The sequence below is a fragment of the Urocampus carinirostris genome, chromosome 6 (genome assembly GCF_059441175.1).
Source record: "Urocampus carinirostris isolate Australia breed hairy pipefish chromosome 6, RoL_Ucar_1.0, whole genome shotgun sequence".
Lineage (NCBI taxonomy): Eukaryota > Metazoa > Chordata > Actinopteri > Syngnathiformes > Syngnathidae > Urocampus > Urocampus carinirostris.
This window is the reverse complement of record NC_142354.1, coordinates 25,062,777-25,081,783: the sequence shown is the minus strand read 5'-3', so window position 1 is coordinate 25,081,783 and position 19,007 is coordinate 25,062,777. Positions and strand designations below refer to the sequence as shown.

The 19,007-nt window shown below is 39.2% G+C and overlaps 2 protein-coding genes across 5 annotated transcripts; one reads left to right on the top strand and one right to left on the bottom strand.

Annotated features, from left to right (window-relative positions):
• The first annotated feature begins 456 nt into the window (after window positions 1-456).
• Window positions 457-2,086, top strand: LOC148364356 (small ribosomal subunit protein eS26). The gene is made up of 4 exons (XM_088338427.1): window positions 457-623; window positions 1,547-1,724; window positions 1,809-1,939; window positions 2,009-2,086. Exons 1-4 carry the CDS (start codon window positions 621-623, stop codon window positions 2,042-2,044), a joined length of 348 nt encoding a protein of 115 aa, XP_088194553.1. The 5' UTR covers window positions 457-620; the 3' UTR covers window positions 2,045-2,086.
• ikzf4 (IKAROS family zinc finger 4) lies at window positions 2,084-17,933 on the bottom strand. Of its 4 annotated transcripts, none has more exons than XM_088338423.1 (8): window positions 17,834-17,933; window positions 15,627-15,685; window positions 15,448-15,555; window positions 13,312-13,539; window positions 13,052-13,219; window positions 10,635-10,784; window positions 7,028-7,159; window positions 2,084-5,837 (listed from the first exon to the last, which is right to left on the bottom strand). In XM_088338423.1, the coding sequence occupies exons 2-8, from the start codon at window positions 15,664-15,666 to the stop codon at window positions 5,038-5,040; spliced, it is 1,626 nt and encodes a 541-aa protein (XP_088194549.1). In that variant the 5' UTR covers window positions 15,667-15,685; window positions 17,834-17,933; the 3' UTR covers window positions 2,084-5,037. The 4 variants fall into 4 exon arrangements, with proteins under 4 accessions (XP_088194549.1, XP_088194551.1, XP_088194548.1 ...); XM_088338425.1 differs by lacking the exon at window positions 17,834-17,933 and adding an exon at window positions 16,965-16,986; XM_088338422.1 differs by lacking the exon at window positions 17,834-17,933 and adding an exon at window positions 16,428-16,669.
• Between the last annotated feature and the right edge of the window lie 1,074 nt (window positions 17,934-19,007).

The window sequence follows — 19,007 nt, the reverse complement described above, 5'->3', positions numbered from 1 at the left end:
TCATATCTCTTTAGTTAAGCATCATGTTATATAAAATAAATATAACATTTCTTGGCCTGTGTGTATTTTATAAATGTGTATATGTTAGTTTATGTATTTCTGCTTATTTTCCGAATCAATTCTGTATTGTTTTTAATGAATAAAGGTTTGGTTCACCACTAGTAGGCGCTAAATAATAAACACTGTCACTTCAAGAGTGTTGCAGCAGCTTGTGGATTGTACAAAGGCACGACAGAATTCAGTCTTGAATCCCATTCGTGTTATAACCATCTGATAATAAGATATTAAAACATTAAATTAAAAATTGCTTTCAAATTACCGTAACAAGTTCTTGTAGTTTATGTTGCTGCACATGGCACTATTTTTCGCAATAGACTATCTGAAGTTGCATGCGCACGCGTACTATATCCTTCCGCGCCGACAAATTGGCAATTTTATTAAACTTTACAATAACTCACATCACGTATATTTTAAAAGTAAATGCATGAATTATGAGCATGAATCTAAATACAAATAATTTTAAACTTTTAAAACAGTAATTTGATGCGCCAGCAGGGCGGAAATTCACTACGTTCGGCGGTTCAACCTTTTCCGGTCCTCTTTCCAGCTTCCCGTGCAACATGGTGAGTTCACTACAACAGTGGCCGTTCGACAAAAACAGAATAAATCTGTGAATTTGTCGCTAAACTATTTCAATTTGGAAAAGTATAGTTATTTATATTACAATAAACCACCTTTGTGTATTATGTTGTAATTTAAAGCTCAATAAAACGCTCCTAATGTGCCCGGGCCTAAATGCTAGCTGGTTAGCCAGCTAGCATCGATGTGCATGCGTCTGCTAGCGTACGATAAATCTGGAGATGAATACGAAGTGACATATTTCAAATGTAATTATATATGTGCTTGTCATTATAAATGTCCGATTTTTGTCCCCCTTATGAGATCTACGTGAGAATTCTCTATACAGTAACATTTTTAATCTCGGTTTGGTTTTCTCGGTCGCGAAACGTTATTTCAATGTTACCACAGAAATTCATCAATCAGTGTGTGCGTATTAATCCCATCTATTTTCTGCGCCGCTTATCCTCACTAGGGTCGTGGGTGTGCTGAAGCCCAACCCAGCAATCTTAGTGTTTAATCTATTATAATTTCACTGAACTGAGTACTGCATTGCCATAGGTGCAAGGGTTTCTGTTTGGCATAAACTGGGGAGATGCGTCCACATCAATATCGAGGAATCCTTGTTTTGTCCCCACCATTATTATAAATTGTGATCATATGTGTCAAGTCATGTTTTTAATATAGCCCTTTATCACAAGGAGTCTCAAAGGGCTGTACAGACAACAGACGAATACAAACTAAAGACCCTTTATCATACCATCCCCTGATCTAAAACCTACATGAGGGCAAGGAAATACTCGAAAACCTCAGCATGAGGAAATGCAAACCTTATGAAGGGACAGCGTTAGTGCCCACAAAGACCAAACATATGCCCTTGCAAGGGTTTACCGCAAGCTAAAACTAATTTCTTTATCTTTTGTTTCAGACCAAGAAGAGAAGGAATAACGGTCGTGCCAAGAAGGGCCGTGGGCACGTGCAACCCATCCGTTGCACCAACTGTGCCCGGTGTGTCCCCAAGGATAAGGCCATTAAAAAGTTTGTCATCAGGAACATTGTTGAAGCTGCTGGTGTGAGAGACATCTCGGAGGCCAGTGTCTTTGACTGTAAGTGCATTATTGTGCCCTTCAATGATGGAAATATCTTGAACCAATGTGATTGATATCCTTCATGTGCCCTCTTCTATTCAGCTTATGTTTTGCCCAAGCTCTACGTGAAGCTACACTACTGTGTCAGCTGTGCCATCCACAGTAAAGTGGTGAGAAATCGCTCCCGTGAGGCCAGGAAAGACCGCACGCCGCCACCCAGGTTCAGGCCCAATGTAAGGAGGAGTTTCTAAAATATGATGGTTACTTTGTAAACATATCTAACTTTTTGCATTCTCCCTTAGGCTGGTGCACCAAGAGCTCCTGCAAAGCCTATGTAAAATGACATGCTTGACGTGAGGAATAAAACATTCATAAAGTCACACATTGTATATTTATTTTGAGTCTTCAAACAAAAACTGACTTTTAATTGGAGTAAATCATTACAGTACAAAACATACAATAGTTAAGATCAAATTAGTTGAACGCAAAACAAATACATTTAAGGGTTAGCATGAATTGAAAGCAGTACCAGGTCATTTACAGTTTACAGAATAGGCATTTCAATAATCATACAATTGAGTGCTGCATCAGGTGTTGAAATACAATGAGGTCTTCAGTTGTACAATTCCACCACTCACAATATAAGCAAACAGAATAGGTCAGAAGGTATTTTTTTCATAAGATTTCAACAAAGAACTCACTTCTGTGGGGAGTTTTCTTTGGCTCTTAGCAGCAGCATTATAGCCTATGGGCATCCAGTAGTATGTGTAAAGTGTTTTTACGAAGGAAAAAGCTGGTCGGTAAGCGCATCACAAAGCTTAAAATTCTACAGCACAGGGTGACAACTTGCGTAACACGAGAATGAAGGCACAATATCAAAAAGACTATGCAAGAAGCAAGCTGACAGAAAGTGCTCATCTGCCATTGCCAATATGAAATTCTAGGAGGGAGTTTGGTTTTCACGTTTAAAAAGACAATTAAGGCAAGCCATTATCGTAATACCCAAAATTTGGCTTCTGTTTGGTGGTGCAAGATTTGTGCAGTTAGGTAATTTTAAATTGTGCACTTAAGATCTTTTTCTTGTACATGAGGATTGAAACATATTCAGAAAACGTTTTTAAGGATCAGTTACAAGGTCAATATGCAAAGACTCACAATAGGAACAGCAAAATGTGCTTTAGATGCTGAAATTAATACCAAGGAAATTAATCTTGAAAATCAATGTACACTTAACTGCAAACATCCGTTTCAGGATTTGTACAAACATTGGTGAGGATTTCTTGGCCTATGCTGTTCTGCGCAGTATACATCAGTTACAAAACATTTTACTCCATTTTTTTTTTTCACAAAATAAAATCACCATGCAATCAAGATAATCCCAACTAATGGCTGACAAGCCTAACAAAAAGCTTTCCACATCGAACCACTAAACAGTAGTGCATAAAATAGACCCCTTTTAACTCTTGTAAGTCATTCCAACATTAATTTGTATCTTTAGGGATTTAATTTGTTGGTCCACAGCTTAAGCTCAATTACGACAGGGAAGGCACAATAGCCAAGTCTTGGTTACATTTATCAATATCGTCCCACCTCAGCGGCAGTGTTTTTTCTCCCCACATATTTGAGAAATATGCAGCTCATTAAAATCGTAACAGTTTAATATCTTTAGGATATGTGCAACAAAAGCAGTTATACGACAAACACCAGACAACACTCACAATTAATCCAAGTAAAAGGCCTTCATTATACACTTAACACTCGACCACTTGACAAAAAAGTGCATTTACACATCACAGACAATTATTTCCCTACACGTCCCTCGGGCTTTGACCTGGCTTTTGGATTTGGTCTGCACTGAAAACAAAGAAAAAAATAAATAGAAAAAGGACTACGTGAGGTTTTTAAGGTATTTCTTCAAATGAGAAGCGTACTCATTTCAAACATTAATTTTTGTCAGCGAAGAGTTGAATATGGTGTGAAACCATGAGACAATTCCTGTGACATTACACATTGATAGACATATTTAAAAGGTGCCATGAAGGCATTTGGGTCCAGTAATAACATGGTTGTTACTTAAAGGGAGAATTTCCAAAATGGATAAGTCGACCAGTGAGGGCCTGAACATTGCGTGAAACCATGAGAAGAACCATCCTGTGAGGTTTTGGATGGATTGGACATATTTAGGAGGTGCCCCGGGGCTAGTTTGTCCCTGTAATATAAGCCATCAGAGGTGGGCTTTGTTTAAAGTGCATTTGAAAAAGACTCATAGGGTGTAAACATCAAAAATACATGCGTGTCATATGGTTTTGGTAAACTATTTTTGATAAAATTGTATTTATCGCTAATTTTGTTCCAACTCAGTTTCAGATGTTGTTAGGGCCAAGCAATGTATTGGGAGTGAAAAGTATGGCGACTGCAACTAGGAAAGCGACGGAGGTCTGGCTCATTGGCCAACCGGACCCCGAGGCGATGATTGGAAAACAGCTGCCCTTCTGGAGGGAAGTGCTGAGTCGGTTCTTTCACTTCCACGATCAAGAAAAGACTGTCAAGGAGGCAGCAAGCCCAGTAGTGGAGTAGGTTGCCTTGATCTTGAAGGCCAAGATCTACACAAAGACCTTGAGCCAGACACACGGAGCTTTCCTCCTTGCATTCACAGTCGCTAAACCATAGTTAGTTTCGGATACTAATGCGACATCTTTTTTTTTTCTCAATGTTTTACACTGTATGCGAGACTTTTGAATCCAAAATATCAAATGCACTTTGCAAAAATCACAACTCTGATTGCTTATATTACCAGGTCAAATTGGCACTTAGGCACCTCTTAAACATGCACGATCCCTCTGAAACTTCACAAGATGGGTTTTCTCATGGTTTCACATCATATTCAGGCCTTCGCTCGTCGAAATATCCGTTTTAGAAATTATCCCTTTGTGTAAGGACCACCTTGTTATATTGTAACAAATTGGCTTTGAGGCACCTTTTAGATATCTGAGCATTTTCCCAGTTTCATACCGTATTCAGGCCTTCGCCCGTCGAAATATTCATTTTGGAAATTCTCCTTGTATAGAAGGACCACCCTAAGGCAAAGCTTTTGACAGTTTTCACATTTGACTTTTTGGGATGATGAATCTGTTAAAGTGCTCAAGAGTTTTCAGGTCCGATTGGTCGACCACAAATGTGCATCAGGTGGGAGGGTCCTGAATTTGGGTGCAAGGCACAGGTGTGGATGTGAAAGTGCATCTTCAATTAAAAGTGCGTTTCAATAAATAATGTTGACATTGTGCGGTGCAGACCAAAAACCCAACCGGGCCCAGCTTTCGGGGAGCGTCCCTCAGTCCAGGACGTGCTCTCCGCGGGCAATGTGGGAGGAGAACTCGTAGCGGTCTTGACTTCGGTGACCGCAGATGTTGCACTCGAAAGGCTGGCGGAAGCCGTGGCAGCCCATGTGGATGGTAAACATGACGTGATCCAGGAAAAGAATGCGGCAGTGGTCGCATCGAAAGCAGCGGACTGTTCGTCCTTCACCGTCAACCACCCGCAGGGTCTCCCGAGAAGTGGACGAGGGTGCCGGTGGAGAGCTGGGTGTGGGAGCAGGGCCGGACACCGCGGGTGGACCTTCTCGTTTCACTTCGTCTTTGACCTGATTCTGGTGGCGCCCATCCCAGATTTTGTAGTGCGGTGGAGGGGCAGCGTTGTGGAGATTATGCCCGTTGTTTGTATGCGGCCCGGTGCTGTTGCACGGCTCGTCCGGCATGCTTTCCGTGTCCGTGGAGTCATGGCAGCCGTTGCTTGGGGATGTTGCCCGACTCCGACCCGAGGGTACGTCTTCGTGTCCCTCGGCCGCTTCCCTTCGTCCCTCATTGTCGCCCCCCGGCCCCACGCAGTCGAGCCTCAACCCGTAAGCGGTGCCGTGTATCGATTGGATTTCGGATAAACATGATGGGTGGGTCATGGGGAGGTGGAGGGGCTGCAGGGTGTCGGCCATCACCCCGGCTCTGCTTCCTGCCACGCCTGCAAACTCTCCTCCAGGAACGTGTAGGGCTTCGTAATCTCCTGGATGCGTCTCTCCGTCTTTTTCCAAAGCAGCGTGGAGCTCGTAAGGTGCGTTTCCACCATGTGTGTTCTTTTGCCCTACAGTTTACAAAAAAGAAGACAATCTCATCGATGAGAAATGGAGCATGGCATTCTTCCATTATATTGATATTTTGTGGCCCAGCATGAACTTTTCAGTGGCCCAAACATCTTTAAAAATAAAAATTTGACGTTTGGCTAGTTTGCGAAGAGACACACACCTAAAAATATTTTTTTCCCCAATCTAGTTAATTATAAGTGGAACTTCTCATTTTACTGTATTTTTCACGTGTTTGTCTTGTCTTAGAAAATACATCTTAAGTATGGTTCGTCTTATCTCACTACATTTTTCAGTTTTCTGGTAAAAAACAAAACAAAAAAAACGTTTATAATGAGCAAAACAATCCACTGTCGCAAATGGTTGATAATTGCTACTCTAAAAATAAAATTCTTTATGTTGGTAAAAATAGTCTTATTTTTACAAAACTGAAAAGTGCTTGGAAGTACAATGTATTATCTTTATTATTAAAATAGTTGCTGTAGCAAATGGTTGATCATTCTAATTAATCTAATGTCCGTCATCTTGTTGCAACGGGCACTAGAAAATCCCAAAAATGCATGGCAAAAAAAGCAGAAGTAAAATAGTGCAGTTAGGTTCCTTTGAGCCTCCGTAGTTTGTAATCTTTTCATGCTTTGTTTGTAGCTCTCATTTTCGGTGGTAGTACAACAGACGGCAACATCGAGCAGTCACACGTTTCTTGTTTAATAGAAAAACAAGTTTAAAAATGTGAAATGTACAACATACATTAAATCGAGAATATATTCCCTAGCAACGAGGATTTCTGTTTGTCGTGTGGAGGTAGGTGTTAATTCTTAAGCTTTTCCTTTAACAGCCAATGGGATTTCCGGCCTATTATTTTTTGTGGCTAAAACAAAATATTAGTTTGTTCTCAAAGTCATGTAAAATAGGGACTCTGCGGAGAAGACCTGCATTTATTTATATATATATACAGAATATATTTCAGCTTTTCTAAGAGTCTACTAACCTAATGAGTTTTTTTTCAGTTAGTTTTTAGGCAAAAATACATTTAAGTCTTGAATGCGGAGCGGTATCTTGACAGAAATAAATTCCACGAAGAACATTTCATTTTCATCTGAAAATCTAAACCCTTGTTCCTTAAGTTCATTAATAGGTCATTAAAACTAAAGGTATTTTTCCAAACCTTGACAAAATTAGGTAAAATTCTCACCTACAAATTTTTGCGGCATGGATCTTTTTCGTTTGGTGATGTTGCTGCCAGGCCGATCACCATACGCCATCTTTTCTGAGGATGCGTGAAGAGGAGAGTCTGCTATGTACTCCATCTCCCTGATTTCCTCTCCTACAAAACACATGATATATAATATGTGCTTCGTAGAAAATCACAGATTGTCCGGCTCCTTTAAAAATGAAAAAGGTGAAAAAAATACTGATGTCCTCTTAAACCCAAAGACCCTAACTCAGACTTTTTTTTTAATAACTTTTTATTTCGCACACCAATTTTGATAGAGGTTTGATTCCACCATCATACATCATCACAAACACAAAATATATACACTTGTCACACCCATAAATAACAGAAGGAACAACAGAAAAAAATTATAAAAAAAAATTGATAAAAATAAACAAAATAAATACATATACAATACAATACAATCAATACAATCAAAATGGGGGGGATGTGTTTAGACATCAAGTAGAATTTGTGTGATAGGCTTCCACATTTTTTCGAATTGATCGAGTTTCAGTTGAAGTCTTGCAGTGATTTTTTCCATAACGTACAGTTGCTTTAATTTGTCTCTCCATTGTTTTATGTCAGGGGGTTGTGGTTTCTGCCAAGACACTGTGATCATTTTCTTTGCTACCAGAAGCATAACCTGTAGTATATATTTATGTTGACATGACAGTAATTCTTCTGGCAAAATTCCTACTACGTAGGCCATTGGGTCCAACTGCAACTCCCAACCAATAATTAATTTTCTAACTCAGACTTTTAAAGCTATTATTTTACCTGAAATAACAAGATGTTTCACATATCTAGATCCATCCGGACCATCTACTGGACTGTCTCAGAAAATTAGAATATTGTGATAAAGTTATTTATTTTCTGTAACGCAATTAAAAAAACAAAAATTTCATACATTCTGGATTCATTACACATCAACTGAACTATTTCAAGCCTTTTATTATTTGAATATTGCTGATTTTGGCTTACAGCTGAAAAAAACTCAAAAATCCTATCTCAAAATATTAGAATACTTCCTCAGACCAAGTAAAAAAATAATTTTATAACAGCAAAACTAAATCAAACATTTGAAAATGTCTATTGATGCACTCAGTACTTGTTTAGGAATCCTTTTGCACGGATTACTGCATCAATCCGGCGTGGCATGGAGGCAATCAGCCTGTGGCATTGCTGAGGTGTTATTGATGCCCAGGATGCTTCGATAGCGGCCTTCAGCTCATTTGCATTTGTAGGTCTGGTGTCTATCATCTTCTTAACTATACCCCACACATTCTCGATGGGGTTCAGGTCAGGGGAATTAGCAGGCCAATCAAGGACAGTGATGCCATGGTCAGTGCACCAGTTACTGGTGATTTTGGCACTGTGGGCAGGTGCCAGATCATGCTGGAAAATGAAATCCTCATCTCCATAGAGCTTTTCAGCAGATGGAAGCATGTAGTGCTCTAAAATCTCTTGGTACACAGTTGCATTTACTCTGGACTTGATAAAACACAGTGGACCAACACCAGCAGCTGACATGGCTCCCCAAACCATTGCTGACTGTGGGAACTTCACACTGGATTTCAAGCAACTTGGATTTTGCTCCTCTCCAGCCTTTTTCCAGACTCTGGCGCTTGACTTCCAAATGAAATGCAAAACTTGCTTTCGTCTGAAAAGAGGACTTTGGACCACTCTGCAACTGTCCAGTGCTTCTTCTCCATAGCCCAAGTCAGACGCTTTTTCCGTTGTCTTGAGTTCAGAAGTGGCTTGACCATGGGAATACGGCTATTGTAGCCCATTTCCCGGAAACGTCTGTGAACTGTGGCTTTTGATACCTGGACTCCAGCTTCAGCCCACTGTCTTTGAAGCTCCCCCAAATTCTGGAAGCGGCTCTTCTTCACAATTTTGTTAAGGCTGCGGTCATCTCTCTTGGTTGTGCAGCGTTTCCGGCCAGATTTTTCCCTTCCAACAGACTTTTTGTGGATATGCTTTGAAACTGCACTCTGTGAACAGCCTGCTCTTTGAGAAATTTATTTTTGTGTCTTACCCTCCTGATGGAGGGTATCAATGATGGTCCTCTGGACAGCAGTCAGATCAGCAGTCTTCCCCATACTTGTGATTTAGTTTACTGAACCAAGCTGAGTGTTTTTAAGGCTCAGGAAACCCTCGCAAGGTGTTTCGAGTTAATTAGATGATTCAGGTGATTAGTTGAATAGCCTACTTGTATACTTTTTCATGATATTCTAATATTTTGAGATAGGATTTTTGAGTTTTCTTAAGCTGTAAGCCAAATTCAGCAATATTAAAATAATAAAAGGCTTGAAATAGTTCAGTTGATGTGTAATGAATCCAGAATGTATGACATTTTTGTTTCTTTAAATTGCATTACAGAAAATAAAGAACTTTATCACAATATTCTAATTTTCTGAGACAGTCCAGTATATCTCGAATGTTATATGAATATAAATGGCTACTGTGATCCCTCGCTACTTAGCGCTTCGTACTTCGCAGCCTCAGTGCATAGCAGGTTGAAAAATATTTCGAGATCCATTATCTGTAATCGCATATTGCGCATTTTTGTGAGGCCCCGCGGCTCTTTCTTTTGCCGTTACAGTATTTCTGCCATAAATGCACAACAATCCATCATCCCAAATTCCATATTGCTGCGAGCTGAGACATTTTTTTCCATTGTCTTCAATAATGAAATACCAACTATCTTTACATTAAGTGAAATCAAACAACTTTTGTTGTTTTTAGAATGGAAGTTCATGATTAAAATATTTTGGGGTGAAAAAAAAAAAAAACTTTTGTACTTTCGGGCCACAAACGTGTGTGTTATTTTCCAGCCATGATTTGCACCGTTTATTCTCAGTAGGGTCGCTGGGGTACAGGAGCCCATTCCAGCCATCTTCGGGCAGTGGGCAGGGGACACCCTGAACTGGTTGCCAGGCGGTCAAAGGGCACACAAGGACAGACATCACACTAGCTCATTCACACCTAGGGACAATTCAAACCGGCCAATCAACCTGACATGCATGTTTTAGGAATGTGGGAAGAAACCGGAGAGCCCGAAGGAAACCCACGCAAGCACAGGGAGAACATGCAAACTCCACACAGGAAGATTCGATCTCATGACCTCAGAACTGAGCCGCGGACGCGCTACACACCCATCCGCCGTACCGCGTGTGTTATTTTATTAATTACAAGTTATTGACAGTTTTGAGGGTCTTTCCCTTTATTTTTGAAATATTGATTGCTGAATTTCTCTAATAGCATAAGCAAAACCATTAAGAAATTCAGAAATAACTTTTCTACAAAGTTTTATTTTTAATCCAAATAATTTTAAATTTAAAAAAAAGAGGGATTGAGACCAAAACATTTTGTTTTATCAGACTCATCAGCAAAATAAATTAATTGATAGGTATGGTTAAGTCCTAATCATTTTTTCATGAACAAATATTTTCGGAGTAAGACTTGCTCTAGATTTTGTTGAAACAAATCGTTATGAAAGTGGTATTCTAGTCAAATCAAGTCAAAGGAATACACACTTTTCCCATAAACGTTTCCAATGATCTTAAAATGAAGTTCTCACCCAAATGTTGTGCACTATTCTGCTGCTTGGATTCCACACTCTGTAAATAGTTATAGCAGCGTTCAATGTGCTCCTCCAAAGTGCTTTGTTGCTTGTAACAGCGACCACAGTAACTGCACTTAAATGGCTTCCCAACAGTGGGAGAGGACACTGGAACCAAAGAGAAAAGTTGGTCATTACCTCAGTCCTTATCCATGACAACATACAGTGTTTCCCATTGAATTTTGTGACATTACAGTGGGGGGACAGTCTAGTGCAGGGGTGGGCTAACCGTGGCCCGTGGTCCAAATGCGGCCCGCAATACGAAAATGATAAAGGTGCTGCATGGAATTTAAAACTTTTCTACTCGCTGACGTCATCTTCTGGCTTAAGCCATCATTGCACCCTCTGTCAAGCTCCAAATGGGGCAATTGCAAGCACGTTTCTTGGACACTGTCAAACTACTTTTTTTCCTCTTTCTTGGAGTTTGGGCTGGTATTTAGACTGTACTTAGAACAGGCCTTTCTTACTTTTACCACTTTCACACTACACTAACAAAGAAACACAGAGACAAGCAGTAAATCCCTCACCACCTCCTCTGCCCTCATACCTTCAAGTGTTGCTGAAAGTAAGATTAAAGCAGACATCGAGTGGGTAAAAATATATAAAGATTCTTTGACTCAGTTGGGCATTTGTAACACATATCATAACGTTCAAAAGTTAAAAAAAAAAAAATCAAAGCACTTATAGTGCTTAAACAGTAGTATAATTTTGTACCTTGTTTTATTTCTGAGCCTTTTTGATTAAATGTTTATTATCAGACACAATAAAGAAATATAACATGTACTGCATTTTTTTTCCCGTAAATGAATATCGCCTTTGCTATTCTAAAGATTTATCTCCATTTTTTGGTCAGTTCTTATTTATGCATGAATGGAACATGCAGAAAATAGAATAAAAAAATTCTAAGAAATCCAGAACACCAGAGATTATACATCATCTTACACATATAATTTTATCGTTTCCCCTCATTTGCTGCTGAGGTATCGGAGTCAAGACTGTATCGTTAGATACGAGAAAAAAAAAAAGAAAAATCCATCCTGACTCTTTTGCAAAAACTTTTAGTCCAATGTGGCCTGCGACTGAAAGAGTTTGACCACACCTGGACTCTAGTGGATTGCAGGGGCTACCCCTGAAAGATGATTCTTTACAATCTGGTGCATTTTTAGAGCGAAACTAAGAAGCCAGATCTATGATGAATTTGAGCCCTTGCAAATGATTGAATCATAAATACACTAGTTATAAAAGGCAAAGACAAGTTGGCATCTATTTACTTAAAGCAAGACAGATTATTTAGAATAAAAAAGTTTTTTAAATTCATTTTAAAACGTACAAAAATTAAAACAAGGTAAACACAAATTGGAAAAAAAGCATAGAAATATGGGGAAAAGATATAAATTGACAGGGATGTTAACTAATCATAATAGTGATTTAAATTCCGGCTCTTTTATACTTTAACCGATAAATTACCAAAAATAAAGTCATGTTCTGCATGAAAAGATGTATTATATAACTATATTATACAAGCCTTTGTTTTTTAACTCTATTGTAAACTTTCAACTAATTTAAACTGTTGCATAGAGAGCATCTTTGGAATTAAAGCAACACAGAATCCCTGGAAAAACAAGTAAACAATAAAATAAAATGTAAAATATTAACTTTTCAGTGATGTTAAAAAAAACTATTAAATACAGGAATTTTTCACTATTCACAATTCAATTATTAATCAATGTAGACTGAAGAAACACAGAACCTCTGAAAAACATGCTAAAGAATAAACTCAAATGTGTTAAACAAAAAATATTACTATTTAGGAACACTCTGCTTTGGGGCCATTAATATAGTTAAAAGGAGTCAAAATGAAAATTATTTTCCTGCTTAGATTTGTTTTTCTATTTCATTTCCTTCCATTTGTGGAACTCGCTCCTCTCGGACCCGTTCTTGTGCTAAATGTTCTGCTCCAAAAACAAAATCGAGTGAGAGGACAAAAAGGGTGCAGGCAAGCACACCTTGGCGTTTGCAATCTTTTTTTAAAGATCTTAGTTATTTTGATTAACTTTGTATGTATTAATATATAAAAATATAATGACATTTTTCCATAACGCGAGTGTAAGACTGTGGCGCAGGGGTGGCCAACCCGGTCCTTGAGAGCTGCATGTTTTGGAAGTTTGAAGCCAATTTTCAGCTTGGTTAGCAAGCTATTGAGAGCTTGATAATAATCCAGGTGATTTGAATCACATGGATTGGAGCAGAGCAACTCCAAACACGTTCAGGACATGCAGCTCCCTGCTATAGACACTGGCGGCCCACCAGATAATTGACAAAGGAAACACTGACATGAGGGATGCACGCTCTTAAAAAGGCACAAAATGTCCTACCGGCATGAGTGCGAAGATGGCCGGTGAGAGCGTCCCTCCTTCTACAGGCATAGCTGCACAACGGACATTTAAAAGGCTTCTCTCCAGAGTGCAGCTTGATATGACGGAGTAGATTTCCTTTTTGGGTGAAGGAGGCACCACATTGATTGCACTGGAATGGCCGCTCACCTGTGCAAAGATTGAAATGATACATAAAGCATCCACTTCACTTACTGATCTGTCTTCTCTATCAACTTCTGACATATGAGCTATCTATTTACCTGTGTGGCTACGCTTGTGCACCATGAGAACATTTGGTCCAATGCAGATCATCCCGCAGACGTCACACTTGAGCTTCCCGCTGGGCAGTCGAGCATTTTCATGATTGGCGAGCTCCCTGTAACCAAGTGCTTCCGTTCCCTGATCCTGACCCCCTTTTTCGACGCGATCTTCATCATTACTAGGCCCGGGGTCATCATCACTGTATAGCTCTACTTTAACGGAATTTGCTACAGGATTGAAAAAAAAAAAACAGTCTTATTTACAAAAGTGAAGATTTGAGAGCGCAGCACATTAAAAACCACACACACAAATTAAAAAAAACTCAACTTTGCTTTTGGACAAACCCCACCCGATTTTAGGTCGCAGGCTTAAACATCTATACAAATAATCTCCTTCACGTCTATTTCTTACTTCTTAAGAAAAATCAGCGGGGAAATGTCTAGAACAGAGAAGTAACACTTATTTGCAGACTGTGTCTGCAGTTGTCAATTTTAATCAACTAGCGCAGCAGTCAAATAATTGGCATTAAATGCAGGAGTGCAACAAAAATATTTATACATACCTGCAGTGTCTGAAACTCAGGACAAAAAGTTACCGAACACCAGAGCAGACAACTTTGAAAAGTTGCCTGCCCAGCTATAAAGTTGCCTGCCCCATTTTTCACAAGTTGAAACACAATAAGACGACTAATCGCAAAAAAATAACATTGTTGCATAGTATTAAGGATTGATAATCGGAATATATAACATAACAACACTTTAAAATTAAGTTTATTATAGATCTACTTATAACATTCATTGCATGTGTATGACATCGCTGTTTTCCATCTGCCATCAGTATGTACCGGTATTAACTCATCTTCATTCATGTAATGTTTGCATTGCGTCGTCTGCTACAAGCCACGTGAACTCCTTTTTCCACAATGCTTTTAATGTGCGTTTGCGTTTTGTTGCGTCATAAATTTTGTTAGCTTGTTTTGAATCTTTTTTCTGGGGCTGAGGTTTTGGCTTGATTCCTAACCACTTCTCCATTTTTCTTGTGTTCTCTGTGTGTCTACTTTGGAAAATGATATGCAAATGAACGACCTTGTAACGCTCAGGAAAGTCCGAAAGCACGAAGTTATTCGACGCAGGCTTCTGATTGGCTGCCGAGTATGCAAATTGCCAAACGAACCGAAACTCCGAAATTTCCAAACTGAACGAAGATTTCGAAATTGGAATAAAGCAAACGTTTGATTTGAATAAAAAACAAAATCTTTTTTTTTCTTGAAAAGGTTATCGGCCACCTGGGCGGAGACGTTTTGTGAGATGTACGCCTGACGTAAAAGATGCACGGGCGTCCGGGCAGGCGTTATTTCAGACACTGATAACTGCTTGGAATGTTTTTAACAAGTAGGGTGGGCTGACTATGTTAGTGTGATAGCAGGTGGCTAATCATCAGGTATAGATTTCCTATCGGGCCAAACACTGATATCATATTGGACTGTGATCTGTCCAATAACTCTAAGGCTGATGATTATCATGTGCCCCTCCTTACTTAGTGACCAGTATCAGCATATATGATTTCTTTTATGCAGTAGTGGCAATACTTGGTCCCTCTATTACGTCTTCATGTGCGAAAGGGATGCAAGAGAACAGTCTCCTGGCACAGCAAATGTACTGGCTGTCGTAATTGTATGAGGCTCTACCTTTAGTCACTCCAGTACATTAACATATACACTCCAGTGTATATGTTAATGCAGACTTAATAACCTTTGACTGATGCACTAGTTGATTGACAGAAGCAGAGAGAGTCTGCAAACAATGTGTTACTTTTCTGTACTAGATATTTCCCTGCCGAATCTGCATGGACTCCGAAGGGACAGTGGGAAACTTGTTTATCCATTCATGTGTGTTGCTAATTAGATGACGAAGGAAGTCACAACGTTCATTGAATTATTTCCATTTGACATTCAGAGCACTCGGCAGAAATCGTATCTCGTCACCCGCCACGTGTCCTCTCGATAATTTGTTTTACTTCAACAGTCGGATTACCTGATCGGCACCAGCTCTAAGCCAGCTGCTAGGCGCCAAACGAAGCGACCCGCCAGAGACGCGCAGACAGATAGGGTAGGGAGCTTGAAGTCTGTTACTTACCACTAAGTGAGCGATGAGGTGAGGTTTCTTTGCTGTTTGGAGTGCTTGCTGTTGGGCCACCAAGGCCTCTAGAAAACTCCTTTTCCATTGAAGAGTCTCCGGTATTGACTGCATATTCACAAATCATGATTGTAGACTAAAATATTACAGAATATGCATCAATGAAACAAATCACTCACCTGACATGTAAGACTGCCCATTGCACTCATTGACATCCATACTAGATGATCCCTTAAAACTGGAAGCACATTTATGTACACATGACATTACTCTCGGTTTTAATGACATAAATTTTAGCCAAGACTAGTGTGTTTCCATCTACAGACCTGCATGAAATGGTACCATTAAACTGATATGAAAGTGAGATCAGGAATATCAATACGACAAAATCATGTTGGGACTTGTGATCGCTACTAAATTGATCTAGTTTGCTGGAAACTCCACTAGAGCCAAGCGGCTACTACGGATCGACTCATAGCGAGATGACAACTACTCATGTGTCGTTAGACTCATTTCTGTGCTGTGACCGCGATTAATTAGTGTCATTTGTCCATAATTTACGGCGTAATTAGTGTAAGCGAGCCGCCATATCAACAGTCGGCCTTTGCACCAAGAGCTAAGCTAACCTTGCTGTACTTTAACGCGAATAACACTGTTAAAACAAACAGTGCAGCTTCAATACTTTTAACAATCGCTCGCTGAAGCTCGAATCTAAAAAAATAAATGTCTGGAGATGTGATGCTGGTGATTGTTAAGCGTGACAAGTTCTCAGACTGGCCGATGCTATATTTAGCCCGCTATATGCTAAGCACGGCGGCCAGTGTTTCCGAAACGGTTGCTATGGCACCCGCAGTCTCGCCGAATACTATGACGAGACAGGTGGGGATTAGCGATGTATGGGTAAATAAAAATAATCCCACGCGTAAACAACGACAACTGGCATTCAAACGAATCCATTTTCTGCCAGTTTGAGTTATTACCTTTGCCTGGCCAAGGCAACGGGTGAGGTTATTCGGTTTCTGCATCAGCTTGTTTAGGTTTGTGGAGACGACATGAGCGGCAGGCAGAACTTCCTTACGCGACAAATTATTTCCGGTCGCAATTTCTAGAGCTCATGAATAGGTGATTCAATTAACAAACACAAACGTCTTTACTTAAGATTATACGTGGAGGAGTCAAAAAAAAAACAAATTATCATTTATTTTAACAAGTGTTAACCCATCGTATGATATATATATTTATACCATTTGGGTTCTTTTGACGTACGGTACTTAAGAAATTTGTCAGATAACTGGTAAAAGGTCTGCATTTATATAGCGCTTTTCGAGTCACTGGAGACCTAAAGTCAAGTCATTTTTATTAGTATAGACCTTTATCACTAGGGGTCTCAAAGGCAGCTGCACAGACCACACATTATTGCAAACTACAGACTATTACTATACCAAGCCTTGATCTAAAAACCTACAAGAGGGCAGGAAAAAACTCAAAAACCTCAAAATCAGGGAAAATGAAGAAACCTTGAGAAGAGACTGCACAGGAGGTAATCCCCCTTCCATGATGACCAGGCTGCAAGGGATGTTGCAGTAACAAACAATACACAGATATTGTCAACATAAAATATAGGTCATTCACAAACTATAGAATATAAGTTTGTTTTAAGCCACTGAGTTTGCAACTCGAATCTCAGTGGGCAGAGCATACCACTGCACCAGGGCCCAAATGGAGAATGCTCTCGAACCTACTGATCTCTTCTTGGCTCTTGGGATCACTAGTAGACCAGCTTTTTCAGAACGAAGGCTCCGGACCGGAACATAGGGGGAAATTAAATCTGAAAGATATGAGAGAGCAAATCCATGCATGTTTTTGTATACTACAACAGAACCTTAAAATCATATCTTAAACTAACAGGGAGCCAATGCAGGTTAGCTAAAATCGGGCTAATGTGATCAAACTTTCTTGTCTTAGTTCAAAGCCTTGTTACAGCATTTTGTACCTGCTGAAGGCTCTTGATCTTGGACTTGGGGAGACCGGAGAGTAGTGCATTGCAGTGATTGAGACGGGAGGTAACAAATGCATGAATTATAATCTCCAGATCAGAATGGAACAGCATAGGAAGAATTTTAGCAATGTTGCGAAGATGAAAAAAAGCAGTTTGAACATTTTTTTAATGTCCCAGTCGGCATAGTTTAAAAAATGATGCAGGATGAGTGTCAGCAGAGCAAGAATTAGATGTCTGATTTCTGAGTAAAAACATAAAATATGAAACAAAAAAAATAAATTTTAGGTAACCGTTTTGTGTGCTACTTTGGACCTTGTAAATGAAAAATGACATATACATTCAAAGATCAATCTTTGGGGTGAATTTCACAGTATTACCAATCCCTACCTTGTTGGAGAGAAGTGAAAAGCTCAAATAGAGTCTTGATTGGCGGGAAAAGCTCCGTCTGGCTGGCAAAGCTGTGCACCAACTGTCGTGTGAAGTCAGAAAATACTTTTAATAATTGAATCCTATTTGACATTTGACTACAACAGTGACGTGCGTTGAGTTTCTTATTTGGTGAGGCACAGTCCGATTGAAAAATGAAGAAACCTACATTTGATTATCTAATTTGCAGAGGAAGAAAGCAATGTATAAACTGTAGAATATAAAATAAAACCTTTTATCTTCTCACCCTAACTTATAATTAAAGTATAAGCACTGCTTCTTTTGAATAAAAAATGTGTAATCTTCCATGATGAAAATAAGGCAATGCAACGAGGAAAAAAACTACTATATGGCTTGACTTGCTGATAGCACCCTAATTCTATTGTTTGAGCTGAGGTGTGCGCCAAATCAGAATTCTTAGTCTCACTATCGCCCTCTGCCATGAGGCAAGAGAATTGTGGGCCTCACTCTGCATCTGCAGATGCTCATTATAGTATTACAATACATACTAATTTTATAAATAATATTCTTCATATAAAAATTGGCAATTTTGAAAGACGAAATTAGAAAATTATGATGTTTAATGAGAAAAAACTTTAACATAGAATAAGAATAATTATTTCATATATTTTAAGTTTTATATTTCCATGAAGCCAGCCTCCCTTGACTGCACATCACTGAACTTCAATGCAAAAAAACGTTGGATGTTTGATACTACAATTTGAGAACTGCCCACATAAATATATGTCCGTGCATCTGCACTCGTTCCCATTGGATTTTGTACCTATTGTTCTTTGAATTCTCAAAACAGTGACAGTAAAAAAAATAATTAATCAAATAAAAATTTGTACTGTATAGCACTTTTTAGACTATAGAGTCCTGTATAAAAACATATATATATATATATATATATATATATATATATATATATATATATATAAATAAATTAGTATTTGAACACTGTAAGAGTGAGAAATGAAAAATAAAAATTCAAAAATCACAATGCAAGATATAGGCAGAACGGCGGCGCAGTGGTTAGCGCTTGTGCGGCACAGTTCATGTCATGGGAACCTGTCGAGGGTTCAAATCCGGCTCCAGACTTCCTGTGCGGAGTTTGTATGTTCTCCCCGTGCTT